Source organism: Rhinolophus ferrumequinum, chromosome 23, assembly GCF_004115265.2.
Source record: "Rhinolophus ferrumequinum isolate MPI-CBG mRhiFer1 chromosome 23, mRhiFer1_v1.p, whole genome shotgun sequence".
Taxonomy (NCBI): Eukaryota; Metazoa; Chordata; class Mammalia; order Chiroptera; family Rhinolophidae; genus Rhinolophus; species Rhinolophus ferrumequinum.
In genome coordinates this window covers 23,771,636-23,786,630 of record NC_046306.1, presented here as the reverse complement: position 1 = coordinate 23,786,630, position 14,995 = coordinate 23,771,636, and the positions used below count along the sequence as shown (strand labels likewise).

Sequence of the window (14,995 nt, the reverse complement as noted above, 5' to 3'; positions counted from 1 at the left end):
GAGCTGTAGTTGCAATGACAGTTTAGTTTCCAGGCCCTTGCAATGTTATATTGGTCTGCTTTGTTCTTCTGGTGTTACTGGGGCTAGTATTATCCTGATACCAAAACCAGACAACAATAGCACAAACATATATAGAGCTCAAAATTCCTCATGAATATAGATGCAAAAATTCTTACAAATCTTAGCAAACATAATTTAGCAATATATAAAAAGAATTATACACCATGGCCGAATGGGGCTTATTCTAGGAAGGAGAGGTTGGTTCAATATTTGAAAACCAATCAATAGTAATGCATCATATCAACAAGCTAAAGAAGAAAAATATCACATGATTTTATCAATAGATGCAAAAATAAAGCATATGACAAAATTCAATACCCATTCATGATAAAAAACAAAAACCCCTCAGAAAAAAATGGCGATAGGAACTTCCTCAACTAGATAAGGGGTAAAAACCCTATAGCTAACATCCTACCTAATGGTGAAAGATTGAACGCTTTCCCACTAAGATTGGGAACAAAATAAGGATGTCTGATGTCGTCACTCTTATTCAGTGTAGTACTGGAAGTTCTAGCAAGTGCAATAAGGCAGGAAAAGGAAATAAAAGGCATAATAAAGAAGAAAGGAACGGAGGGAAGGAGGAGGAAAGAAAGAAAAGAAGAAAGGAAGGAGGAAGGAAAGAAGGAAGGAAGGAAGGAAGGAAGGAAAGAAGAAAAGAAGGAAAGAAAGAAAGAAGGAAAGAAGGAAGGAAAAGAAACATGTCCCTATTTGCAGGTGTCATGATTGTCTATGTTGAGAAACCCTAGAAATCTACAAAAATACTCCTAGAGCTAATAAGTGAATTCATAAGGTGGCAGGATACAAGATCAACACATAAAAATCAGTGTATTTCTATATACTAGGAATGAACACATGGGCAGCAAAATTAAAAATACTATACCATTTACAATTGCTTAAAAAAAGAGAAATACTTCAGTGTAAATCTAATAAAATATATACAGGATTTGTATGCTAAAAATGACAAAACATAGATGAATGGATAAAGAAGTTGTGGTATATATACACAATGGAATATTATTCGGCGGTAAGAAAAGATGATATAGGAACATTTGTGACAACATGGATGGATCTTGAGAGTATAATGCTAAGCGAAATAAGTCAGACAGAAAAAGTCGAGAACCATATGATTTCACTGATATGTGGTATATAAACCAAAAACAACAAAAGAACAAGACAAATAAATGAGAAACAAGAACTCATAGACACAGACAATAGTTTAGTGGTTACCAGAGGGTAAAGGGGGTGGGGGGTGGGAGATGAGGGTAAGGGGGATCAAATATATGGTGATGGAAGGAGAACTGACTCTGGGTGGTGAACACACAATGGGATTTATAGATGATGTGATACAGAATTGTACACCTGAAATCTATGTAATTTTACTAACAATTGTCACCCCAATAAATTTAAAAAAAAAAAGACAAAACACTGATTTAAAAAAAGAATCAAAGAAAATCTAAATAAATGGAGAGGCATACCGTGTTCATGGATCAGAAGGCTCAATATATTAATAGTTAAGATGTCAATTCTTCCCAAATTGACATACAGGTTTAGTGAAATTCTGATTAAATTCTCAGCAAGATTTTTTTTAGAGACACAATTATTATAAAATTGATATTGGAAGGCAAAGAAATTAGAATAGCTAAAACAATTTTGAAAAAAAGTAAAGTGAGCTGGATCAGTCTACCCAATATCAAGGTGAATTATTAAGCTACAGTAATGAAGATAGTGTGATATTGGCACACAGAACAATTCCTAGTCTGTGGAGCAGATAGATAACCCAGAAATAGATGTGCAAAAATATGTCCAATTAATTCTGACAAAAGAGCAAAAGCAATTCCACGAAAACAGGACAGCCTTTTCAACAAATCATACGGGAGCAACAGGACACCCATAGGCAAAAAATGAACCTTGACCTAAAACTCAGTCTTTATATAAAAATTAATTCAAAATGGGTTATGGAGTTGAATGTAAACCTATATAACTTTTAGAAAATAAAAATTTTAAAAAATCTTTGAGAATTGGGACTAGGCAAATGTTCTTAGACTTGACACCAAACACATGATCCATAAAAGGAGAATTTGATAAAGTGGACCTCATCAAAATTAAAAACCTTTGCTCTGTGGAAGATGCTGGTAACGGGCTGAAAGGACAAATTACAGACTACAAGAAAACATTAGCAAATCACATATCCAATCAAAGACTTCTGTGTAGAATAAATAACTTAAAATGCAACAGTAAAACCAAAAAAAAAAAAAATCCAATTAAAAATGTACAAAAGACATGCACAGACATTTTGCCAAAGAGGATAAACAGAAACTTGTACACAAACGTCCATGGTAGCTTTATTCTTAATAACCCCAAACTGGAAACTATCCAAATGTCTTTCAATGGGTGAATGGCTAAACAAACTATAGTACATCCATACCATGGAATACAACTCAGCAGTAGAAAGCAACTATGAATACACGCAACAACTTGGACGAATCTCAGGGAAATTATGTTGAATAAAGAAAGCGAATCTCAAAAGGATACATACCGCATGATTCCATTATATAATATTTGTGTAACAACATAATTATAGAGATGGAGAACAAATTAGTGCTTGCCAGCGGTTGGGGTGGAAGAGAGAGTGTGGGTGAAATCATAAAAGGGTGGCGGGGGCAGGGAGGGTGTCTTGTGATGATCCAGTTAAGTATCTTAATGTGATGATGGTTGAACAAAGCTATACATAAGATAAAATCGCCTCCCAGGAAACTCTTCAATCGCTGGCAAACCAGGACAGTTGGTCACTCTAGCAGGGGCCATCCTGCAACCCTTGCAGCTCTGAGGAGTTTGGGCTTCACCTAGAAAAACACCCAGGCTCTCTGGCTTCTTAGGAAGAAGAGCTTATAGGCATCAGAGCTAGAAGGAGCTACTACATCACTGGGGCAAGAATGACAGTGGCCCAGTGTGACAGACTGGCCAGATACTCACCAAACTCTTTGGTTTTCTTCCTGAGCATGCGGCTAGACCACATTTCCCAGCCACCCTTGCAGGTAGGTGTGGCCATGTGATTGAGTTCTGGACAATGGGGTGTGGGGAGACATGCTCTGTCCCTTCCATAGGTTGTCCTCTGAGCCCTGTCCCTTCCACAGTGAGCTTTAAGCCATGTACTGAAGAATGCAGAGCACAGGCTGCAAGGGACCTAAGTCCCTGCTAGCCCACAGAGAAGGATTTGCTGATCAGGAACACGCACTGTGAGTGTACTATACTATACGCATTTTCATCTGTTTGTGAAAATGTCCAGTGTTTCCTTAACTGACACCCTGGTGTGCACTCCTCCTAGGGATGCCAGCACCACCTGGATGCCTACATTGGGGAAATGGATCAGAACATACTGGGATTCCCAGACAGCCTCCTATAACTACAGAGAACCCAAGACCCTCTAAGCATCTCAGGGTGGCCTGGGACCCTGAGTTCCGGACCTTAGAATCCTAGAAATATCAGATTCTGAAAGGACTGGAAGGGCTCTCAGAGAACACAAAATCCCATCTGTGCCATTGAATAAACGGGGAAAATCAGCCCATGAGAGCAGGAGGTACTTGAGGTGCTACAGTGAATCAAAGGATGGGTGAGTGATCATTCATTCACTCTTTTATTCATCCCACAAATATTTATTAAGCACTTTCTCTGTCAGGCACAGGGATAAAATAGAAGATTCCTGCCGTCGTGGAACTCACAAACAAGTTATAAACGTGTGGAGGCTGCTTGGTACTAGGGAGAATAAAGCAGGATAAGGGGACACAGGGAATGGGTGTTCTGTTTTACCTGGAGTGGTCAGAGAGGTCCTCTCTGAGGAGGTAACCTTGAATAGAGACGGCCCCTGAGGATATCTGAGGGAGAATTTTCCAGGCAGAGGGAACAGCAAAAGCTCTGCTAAGGACACATGGCAGACAGAGTTTGAGAAACAGGAGGCTTAAGGAGCTGGAGCAGAGGGAGTGGGGGGAGCAGGGGTGAGAGGCTACCGCCTGCAGAGCTGGGGGTCTGTCGAGTAGCCCTGGCCTCTGCATGACTCTCAACTCACATTGCTCCTTTCTGGCCCTAGCACCTGGGGGCTGTCCTGCTCTGGACTTTAGAGATTTCTGGACTGGGGGAGGTTGGGTAGGAACTGGCTTCCAAATTTCTAAAGCTTGATCTTCTGGGGTCACTTCATTTTTCCAAGTACCTGAATTTCATGTATCAGCCAAGAGACTCCTGCATCTGGGGAATTCATTCATTCATTCATTCATTCATTCATTCATTCATTCATTCTACAAACATGCTGAGCACCTGTTCTGTGTCTGTCACATGCTGGGCTCTAGGGACCCAGATATGACCTCATCTTTGATCTCAGAGAGTTGACAATTTAGAGGAAGGGACAGACACACTCCTAGTTACCAGCTGGTGTGATCAAAGCTGTGATAAAGAGATTGTGGGAGCCCAGAGGAGTCACTGGACCTGGACTGAGAACCAGAGAAGGTTTCATGGATGAGGGCATATGGGGGCTGGGTCCTGAATGAGTCAGGGAGAAGGGGGATGGGATGTAGGCCGGCATTCCATGGAGAGGCCACACATGAAAGGTCCAGAGGTATGAGACTCCTGGAGATGTTTGTGAAATACTGCAAGGAGTTGAGGTCTCTGGGATTTAAAGGAGTGAAGGGTGGGGATAGTGGGGAAGACTGAGATCAGAGAAGGCAGAACAGGGCCTTGTAGGCCATGAGATGGAGGGGACCGAGCTGGAACCTCTGGATGCCCATCTCAGCTCTGTCCTAGCCTGAGCTAGGCATCCCCAGTCCAGAGGCCTCAGTAACCCCGTCTGTGAAATGGAGCCATTTGGGTGGGATGGCTCTGACATTTCCCCAAGATCCTCAGGATGTTGTCTGCCAGGGTTCATGGACAGAGCCCCACAGAAGGATGGCCAGGCCAGAGCTTCCTCACTGTCTGTGTGTTTCCCTCCTACTGGCATGTCCTCAAATGTCCTCATTGCACTGGGGACGTGCTAAAGATGGGGAGAAGGAGCTGAAGAAGGCGACACCAGCATTTACCTTCTTTTTCTTTCCGAGCAAACCACACACATAGAAAAAAGGAAGGACAATTGTTCAGCAGGAGCATGTCAAGGTTCCCTTCTTCTGTGTCCCGAGTGGTGGCTAAGAGGGCAGGCACCGAACCCAGACAGACTGCTGATCTGCTGTGTGGCCTTAGGGAAGTCATGGGGCCTCTCTGAACTGCATTTCCTCTCCTGTAAAGTGGGGCTAGTCAGAATAGAACCTCACTGGATTGTTTTGAAGATTATATTATGTGTAAAGTACTTAACACGACACCAAGCATATAGGCCTCAAAAATGATAGTTAGCTTTATTACTGTTGTTTTTGTTTTTAGTGGGTAAGGCAACAGAAGACAGGAGCGTGCAGTTTGTTGGGTGGGTTGAGGGATTTGGCTCTGAAAGGGTTAATATGAAATTAACTGCTCCCAACCCCATAGATAAGGTTGGAGAAAACACAGTCCAGCTCCACAGCCCCTTCCCTATAGAATTTATGAGGTGCTGGTTCCTTTGAGTAAAAGATTAGGGGCTTCCGCCAGGCTGTGCAAGAAAAATTCAGGGTCAATGGCCACAAGGGACTCAGGACTCTCGAAAGCGCCAGAGCAGAGAGAAACAGGCAGGCAGCAGGGAGCCCTACATACACCCTCGCTCTGCAGGTGGAGAGCAGAGAGATGGGCGCGAAGAAAGAGACAGAGAGAAGGCAGTGCCAGTGGACCAGCCAGGTGGAGACCGAAACAGTGAGCCAGAGTGAAGAGAACGTTGGCAAGAAAGAATTAAGGAACAGAACACGGGGCGGGGTGGGAGATGGGGTCAGGGGGCGGTGAGGGAAGAGGCAGCAGAGAAAGAGAACATGAGACAGACAGAAAGAGAAAAACAGAGCAAGTGAAGGAGTGGCCCTTAAGGGCCAGGCGCGGAGAAAGAAAATCGGAGGCGTGGAGTGGGTGGGAGGAGGTGCAGCGAGCAGAGGGATGTGGTTCACAGGGCAACCTTGTGTCTGTACCTGGGTTTAGATGGCACGAGGTACGTAAGGAGGACCGTGACTGGGCGGGAACGACGCCAGACCGCGGACTGCGGGACAGACGGACCTCCTGCCGCTGGACAGACGCCCACCCCTCTCGCCCCCAGACCGCGCGCGCGGGCCGGGAGCGGGTTAAATGCACCGCCCCGCCGCCAGCTCCTCCCCGCCAGAGCAGAGTCCCAGCTCCGCCGACGCCCTCATTCGACCTAGCTGCCGGCGCCTGAGCCGACAGCGGGTCCCTGCCGGCGGGACCGACCCCGCGCCCTGCGGATGCGCCCGGAGCGCCAGGAGCAGCCCTCGCGCCCGCCGTGCCGCCGCTGGGTCGCCGCCCGGACGTCAGGCCTCCCCGGGAGCCCCCGCGGGCGCCACCTGGGTGTCAGGAGCCCCGCGCCCGCCCGGACCAGGCTGCCCAGATGCGGGTGCCACTCTGCCTGTTGCTGCTCGTCGCCCACGCCGCGGACATGCTCCCCCTGAACCGAAGAAAAAAGCAAGGTACAAGGGCCGCCGAGCAGGGTGGCGGGGCAGGCGCAGCGGGGCAGACAAGGGGATGGCACTTGGGACATCTGCCCAGTGCCCGGTGCCCTGGGCCATTGACTCCTCCAACAGTCCCACTTTACAGATGGGGAGACTGAGGCCCCAAGGGCACCCTTTGCGGAAAACTGAACCAAGCAGGCTCTCCAAGGAGGGAAGGTCCTGGCAGGGCTCTCTCACTGTTCCCACTCCTTCTAGTAGTGTTGCTAGAAGGAAGGAGCGTGGCTCAGTGCAAAGACAGCGTGCTGGGCTAGAGGGCACTGGGACTAGGGCATGGAGTTAGTGGCTTAGAAGCCATCCTAAGCATCCATGATGAGCCAGGAGGTGACATAAAGAGCCCTAGGCTGAAAGTCCAGATGCCCCAATCCCATCACCGACCCTGACTCACTGTGTCACCTCTGAGAAGTCAGTGATGCTTGGTGGGCCTCCTTCCGGTTTAGGCATGAGCTTCAAGAGCACAGGGAGCCCCGAGACTTGAGTTTGAGTCCTTTTATTCTGGGGATAACCTGGAAGAAGTCGAGCCCCTTCAAGAGTCTAAGTGTTTCCATCCTGACCTCCTAGGGCCACTAGGAAGATGAACCAAGGTTCAGACTGTAAATGTAACTGGGGCAAAAAACCAGGGGCCCCTGGCACCCTCACCTCAGGGTCCTAGACCACCACCCCTCACTGTGAGTCAGAACACCCTCAGGAGGTGGGTTTGAGGCTGCAGAGCCAGGGTTGGCAGAGCCCACGGGCGGAGGAGGGCAAGCGGGCCAGCAAGTTTCCGCCTGAGCCAGGCAACCCTTCGATCTCTGGATGCCAGTCTGTGAATCAGGAGTCGAATGCCCACCACTGTGCCAAGGGTTTTCCACACACTAAGGGAATCCCCACTACATCTTTACAACATAGGCAGTCATCCCACTTTATAAAGCTGAATGCCAAGTTTCAGACAGGTTAAGTAACTTCGCTAAGTTGTCCAGCAGGTGAATGGAAGACTGGCGTCTTCTTTCTTTTCAGCTCTGGTGTGAGGTCTGAGGAAGGCTACATGGGAATGAGAATGAGAGTCTGCCCTCTGGGGGCTTCTAGTCCATTGGAGTGAACAGTCCTACATGTAGACACCAACACTCCTGGAGGAGAGCAGGAAGCAAAGAGGGGCTGTGAGAAGACTGGGAGGTGGGATTGGGTGGGGCAGGGAGACTGTGGCCCAAGGGCTCCAATCGCAGGTGAGACTGGACAGAGGGATCCAGGGAGTGGAGAGCTAGGTGGGCTTCCGGTGAGCTGAGGGTCATAGGGACCTCCTAGGGACATGCCTCTGTAAATTGCCATGATTTAGTGGTTAAGTGCATGGGCTCTGAAGTCAAACTGCCTGGATTCAAATCCCGGCTTCCCCAGTTACCAGCTAAGTGATCTTGGGGAAGTCATTTTGCCTCACTGAGCCTTGGTTTACCTATCTGAGGGTCTTTTTGAAGATTTCTAAGATCTTTCTTGGTTCTAGAAAAGACAAAAAAATAAAAAAAAATAAAAACGTTCTCCTCGTTGCCTCCTCTATAAAATAGGAATAATAAGCGTAAGTATGTAACTCACGGGGCAGATGTAGGTAAGACTGAATGATTCGTGGGTATATGTCAAGTGAGTCACCGAGGGCACAGGCTCTTCATGGACACTTGTTAGTATTAGTCGTTCTCATTTCCTGTCCATTCTGTCCTTGGCTACTCACAACAGACTAGCGAAGGAAAGGGAAGATATTTAATTTCAGGATGAGTAAACTGAGATTCAGAGAGGGAAACTGATTGCCCAAGGTTGCACAGCAGGTAAGTAGCAAAGCAGGCTGAATCCCAATGCCTCTGACAGGAGTCTGAGGTGTCTTCTGAGCTGTGTTGTCATCCTTTCTCAGAGCCTCAGTTTCCCCATCTGAAGAGGAGCTGGTTTAGATCTTTAAGATGCTTTTCAGTTCTAAAAAGACATACAACCAAAAATAAAGAGAGAGAGAGAGAGAGAGAGAGAGAGAGAGAGAGAGAGAATAAAGAAAAATTCCAGTCCCTGTCCACCATTCCCAGTTGCTCAGTGAGGAGGTCGGGCAGGTTACTCCTGATGCAGCCCCAGTTTGGTGAAGGGGCTCTTGGTTGCCCCCCCATGGTAGTTAATCTCTTGTGTGGGGGACACACACATTCCCAGCCCAGCATCTTCAGAGAGAGGCTGTGGCTCCACTTATCAGCCAGGTACAATGGAGATAGCCTTGGATTTCAGTCCCACCCCCCACCTCTTTGCATTGGGTGATCTTGGGTGAGTAGATTCCCCACCACCACCACCCACAGCTTTGGTTTCCCCATTGGCCCTGGAGTGAGGCGTGGGAGATAGGAAAATCCTTCCTGTAGCATGTTCTACAAGGTGGTCCTAGGAATCCTAGCCAAATAGGTTTGGGAAATGCTGGGTTTAGCATATTTCTTGACTGCAGGACTTATCAGAGCATTTATGGTGAAGAGGTGAGGATAGAGACTAGGACCTTTCTTTCCCACAAGAATTACACTTCAAAGACCATTTTCCATAAGACATGAGATCCCTGAGTAACTTACCAGCTTTGACATTCTGGTCTAAGTTTAGCAGGAGAATGTGTTCTGAAGGCACCAGCATATTGGCAGTGCTTCATTTGTTCGTTCATTCATTCACTTGTTCATTCAGCCGAGTGTTGTAGGGTGGACTCTGTGCTGGGCTGTGTGTTGAGAAGCAGGAGGGCTGTAAAGTGAACAGACCTGGAGCCTGCCCTTGAGGAGCAGCCAGTGTGGAGGGATGCCCTTCCTGTGCCCTTCCCCAGCTTCCCCTCCATGCTCAATCCTTGGTCCCAGCCTCCTGCAAGGTCAGGAGGAACGACTCCCGGGTCCCAGCAGCCACCCCGTCTGAGCTATCACCCTCCTCCCACAGACCCACACTTCCTCAGGCTTCGGCCTCACTGTTTCTTGATGAAACCCAATTTTTCTGTGTCTAAGACAAGAAAGAATGAAAAAAAGCCTTGAGAAAGTTCTTGGATCTCAAGTGTCTATTACAAAACAATATTTTGATTAATTAAGTATAAATAAATCAGAACCAGATGGAGACATTTCTCTTAAAACATGCTGGGGTGTCCTGGCAATGGGACAATTGAGGGGCTAAGGGGACTCTAGTCTGCACCCCCAACCCTGACACAGAGCTTCATTTAGGCAATGAGGAGAAGATAGGCTGTGCCTGACTTTCCCCAGTGGATTGGGTGAAGCAAGAGTCCCCCACATGCTCATGATGCTTTTAGATCCTTCTAGACCTGAGGCAGCAAGGGGCAGAGGGAGGAGCTATGGAATTCAGATAGCTCTGGCTCCAAATCCTGAGCCTTCTCCTGCTCTAGTGTATAACCCTGGGCAGGCCATGTGCCTTCTCTTATCCAGGGTTCCACATCTGTGAAATGGGAACAATTGTAGCTACCTTGTTGGCAGTTGGAAAGATTCTCCACAGTCTCAGAGGGAAGATGCTTGAAGGTGTTTCCTAAGGTTTCAGCCACTTCTCTCTCCCACTTTATAGCAGAGTGGGATGATTCCTGGACGGGGAGGAGGGGAGTCTCTCGTGGGTTGAATCTCACCTCTGCCCCCTCCCCTCTCTGAGCCTCTTTTCCTTTATTTGAAAAAGGACTGTGCCAGCGCCCACTCCAGAGGCTTGTTAGGTGGACTGAATATAATAATTCTTTGTAAACTGCAAAGCCCCGTGTGGATGGCCGAGCAGGTAGCAGTCCCCTGTGCATAGAGACAGAAGCTCAGACCAGGTAAGCAGGTGCCCGAGGCAGGAGGGAGGAGCCCGCGTCTTGTCTCCAGCTCAGGGCCATGGCTGGGCCCAGAGCGAGAAGGGTCCCCCTAAACGCTGGCGTCCAGGTGAAACCAGGAGACGATGCATGTCAGGGACAGTTCTGGAAGGGGAAGCAAACTTCTAAAGGGCTGAGCGAGGCGTGGGAACTGCACGTGGAGCGCCAGAGAATGGCGCTGTGTGCCAGTTGAATGCTACCTTGGGCAAGTCCCTGTGCCCCTCTGGGCTGGGGTTGCTTCGTAAAATAGGGGCTGGTTGAGAAACGGGAAGCAGAATATTTGGCACATAGTAAGTGCTCAATAAACTAAGCTCTGCTCACCAGCCGTCTCCCTCTGCAACCAGTTCTGAAGCCAAACTTGGGGCTCAAAGGACATGCTGTTTTCACCTCCCATGGCTCTTATCCCCCAAGGCAACCCACCTGCCTCTCCCATGGGTGGAAACCACTCAATCCCCACCCAGCCTCTAGAGGAGACCCTTGAGACCACTTAGTGAGGACCGGCCAAGTGCAGGAGCCCTGCATATGGGTTGTAAATCCTCACTATGGAACTGTGTTATACCCATTTCCCAGACAAAAGAACTGAGGCTCCAAAAAGGGGCAGTGACCTGGCCAGGAACTTCCAACAGCTGAGCTGGGATGTGACCCAGAGCTTTGGAGGCACCAAAGTCTGTTCACAAAAATAGAAGTGAATCTTGTTAATGACTTGCCAAGCCCTGCACAGCGGAGGCATCTGAGAGGAGCCTTATTAGAGGGTTAGGATTTAGGCTTTTGTCAGGCATAGGTGGCAGCAGGGTAGGGGCTGGGGACTCTGGTAAGAGGAGCGGAGGCCATGTGGGAAGGGTTCAAGGAGCTGTGTGGCCAGAGGAACTGGAGGTCTGATGGCAGGCAGGGCCAGAGTCAGTCATGGAGGGCCACGGATCCACTCGCCTGTTACCATCGTCACAAAGAAATATTTACCTCTGGGCTAGATGCTGAAGCTCAGAGATGCACTCCACCATCTTGGCTGTCAGAGGGGCCAGCGTCTCCTTGAGATTCTAGGAAAGGATCCATCGGAAAGAATGACATGGACACGATCCCACTGCCCCTTCAGCCCAGCCTTGAGAGGCAGGTCCGTGGTGGTCCCAGTCTCAGCTGAGGAATCCAAAACTCAAAGATGGGACATTGCTTGTCTTAGACGTCACGTGGATAAGGTGACCTTATTCATTTTGTTCACCTGCCTCATCTTGTCTATCAGTCTACTATTGATTCATCCATCTTTCCATCCTTCCATCTAGTGAAAAAACTGAAGCTTGCATTAATTCAGTTTTTCAAAACTGAGGTTTGCAACCCATCAGCAGATCAGGGAAATAAATTTAGTAAAGCGCAGCCAGCATTTTTTAATGAAATGGAGTGGAACGGAATGAAACATAACAGAACGGGATAGACTAGAATAAAACAGAGTGGGGTCTGCAAACATTTTTGTAAAGGGCCAGATACTGAAGATTTTAGGCTTTGCAGCCACATGTGATCTGTCACATTCTCTTCTTTGTTGTTTGTTTGTTTTTTTCCACCCCGTTAAAAATATTAAACCCTTCTTAGCTCACAGGCCATACAAAAACAGGCTGCAGGCCAGATTTGGCCCATGGGCAATAGTTTGCCAACCTCTTTTTTTAGAAAATATCAAAGTGCATTGCAAGTGTTAAGATAAATTAGTATTTTGAGAATGTGTTAGAATTCACACATATATGGGAATGTGTGTGCGAGTGGGTGAATGTGCATACACATGTGTATGCAAGTGTGGACGTGTGTGCACATGGGTGTGGGGATATGCGAATGAGTGTGTGTGTACTCTGTACTGTGTGAAGTAATAGAAAATGTAATTTTCACCCTTGTTATAAAAGTATGGAGGCCACAGTACCAGCTGAGCCAATGCAATCCTCATGACATCTCTAGAAGGCAGGTTCTAGAGGGATCCTAATATTGCAGATGGGGAGACAGGCCAAGTGGGTCACACAGCAATAGGTGTGTGAACCCAGGGAGTCGGGCTCCGGAGCAATAGAGGTGACACCAAATTGCCTTAATAAGCAGAGACTGCCCCCGACACAGTTTGCAGGTCCTTAGTTCATGTGCTTGTTTCTAATGGCCCTGGATATGGAAGCCGCTTCCTTCCCAAGGTGTGTGGATTTTAGTCCTGGAAGGTGTCGTGATCCCCTGGGCCTAAACATCCTCCTGTAGCAGACACCTCTGAGCAGCCAGTGAGGACCATCCCTTGTCCTCCTTCCACATTGATCCTCACCAACCCATGTCCCCTTGCAGAAGAGGAAGGCTGGTGCAGAGAGGGGAACTGGCTTGTCCACGGTCACCTAGCACATGTATTTGTGTGACTTGGGTCTTCCTGATTCCAGAACCACAGGAGCAAACCCTGCCTACTATAGACTTCTCCAGAAAACTTGTCTAATCCTGCCATTAACCACCCTCTCATTTATACAGCACTTTACAGTTTGCAGAGCAGTTCAACTTTCATTTTCTCTCTGGAGTTCTGGAGAAGGTTATGAATAATGGAACATTGGGGCTGAAAACGCCAGTTGAGACCTTTGAGACCAACACTTGTAAAAATGGGACCTCAAGGTGGGGAAGCTCCTCAGCCAAGGTCCCCCAGCTGGGTGCAGGAGACATAGGGGTGCGGGTGGCTTTGGGTAGGCAGAGGAAGGCAGCTTGCCCCAGAGATGGAAAGTCTGGGTTAGAGCTTCTCAGAGCCTCAATATCCCCCCGTGTGACTTGGGAATGCCCGTCTGCGTTGCCTTTCTCCCAGGTCTTAGGATAAATGTCAGAAGAGAGGATGGAACCAAGAGGCCATTCACAGTTGGAAGGCCGTCTGCAGAGGTTTCTTAACAACCAGAGGCCAGCCAGGGTCCGGAGCCTCGAAGGGCCTCTAGAGTTACCTGGGTTTCACAGAGGGTCTGTGGCCTGGCTGTGTGGTTCCATGAGAGGGTTCTGGAGGCGGTCTGGGCCAGACAAAGAGCCACGGCCTCGGGGCCACTCCTTCCTTCAGAGCCTCAGGCTGTGAGCCTAAGGACACAGAATGGCCCCAGGTTTGGTGGACACCCAGGAGCACACTTCCCATCTATATATTGACACACACATATATGGTCCCGAAAATATACATTTGAAAAAGAAATACTTAATTTTCACTGGCACCAAAGATTTAGAAATTCTCTTTTTGATTTGGTTTTCTGGTTGAGCATTTATTCTATGCCAGATGTTATTGTATTATTTTATTTAACAATGTCAGGCACTGTTCTAAGTACTTTATACATATGAACTGATTAAATTTTCCTAATAAACCTATGAGACAGATACTGTTGTTATCCCTATTTTACAGATGAGCAGATGGAGGCACAGAGATGTTAAGTAATTTGCCCAAGTTCACACAGCCAAGGTTCAAATCCTGCCTGGTCCCAGAGCCTAAGCTCTAATTACGGAGCTCAGGTACCTCCCAGCCTTATTTAATCCTCACAGCAACTTGTCAAAGGACTGTTATTATCCACATCTTACGGAGGAGGAAACTGCAGTAAGCGAGGGTCATTAGTTGAAGTATATGAAATTGCCATTTTTATAGGTCAAGAACAGCCAAATATTAGCAATTTCATATGGTTCAGTCCAATAGCTTGGCAAGTAAGCTTGGCAAAGTCAGGATTTAAACCCAGACAATTGATTCCAAAGCCTGGGTGCATGGCCACCCTGCCGGGCCTTCTCCCAATTCACCCACATAATAGCCCGTGAGTTGGTTTGATCTTATTCTACAGAGGAGGCCTTCCAAGCTCAGAGAGGGCAGTTGACTTGCCAGAGGCACACAGCCAGGATGGGGAGAGTAGGGAATGTGCCCCCACGTCTCCATGGCCAGAGCCTCCTTTCTTAGCACTGTGCGGCATTCAGTACCACCATCCAGGACACACATGCCCTTGGCCCCACCCTTGGGGATTCCTCCAGGTCCCACGGGGAATGATCTGGGTCCCATGGATGGGTGAAGCTAACTCCTCTCGGGCACTGCTGCCCCTGGCCGGGCCACCACTGCCTGCTATGGAATGATTTCTTGTAGTAATGCTGCGTGATTCATAAGGCCCTGCACTGCGACCCGTGGCGGGGGCTACACCGCACCATTGTGGGCGGTGGTCTGTTTCACTGTTTCACCAGCTCAAAAGAAAGGCATTCCCAAGCCTGGGGGACCTTGACCACATAGGGAAACCACTCCCTTTCGCCAGAGCCTCCACTTTCCCTGAAGCCTGTCAGCGGTGCCCACATCCGCAGGGGTGGAGACGCACAGAGAAGGAATGTTGTGACTACCCTTCCAGAGCCTGCTCTGGGGTTAGCAAGTGGGCACAGCCTTCTCTAGCAAGTCCCAGATGAACAGCGGAGGCTGGCGGGCTGTCACAAAGGCCATGGGCTCTACTGCTCACTAGCTGAGTGACCTTGGGCAGGTCATATCTCCCTTCTGTGCCTCCGTTGGCTAATTTGCAAAATGGGGCATGAAACGCATTCGTAGCACATA

The 14,995-nt window shown here is 48.2% G+C and overlaps 1 protein-coding gene across 1 annotated transcript in view; it reads left to right on the top strand.

Annotated features, from left to right (window-relative positions):
- The first annotated feature begins 6,550 nt into the window (after window positions 1-6,550).
- Window positions 6,551-14,995, top strand: part of RSPO4 (R-spondin 4) — a 37,275-nt gene continuing 28,830 nt past the window's right edge. Inside the window, exon 1 of the mRNA XM_033095397.1 lies at window positions 6,551-6,629. Within this exon, the coding sequence (XP_032951288.1) occupies window positions 6,551-6,629 (79 nt within the window). The remainder of the gene's footprint in view (window positions 6,630-14,995) is intronic.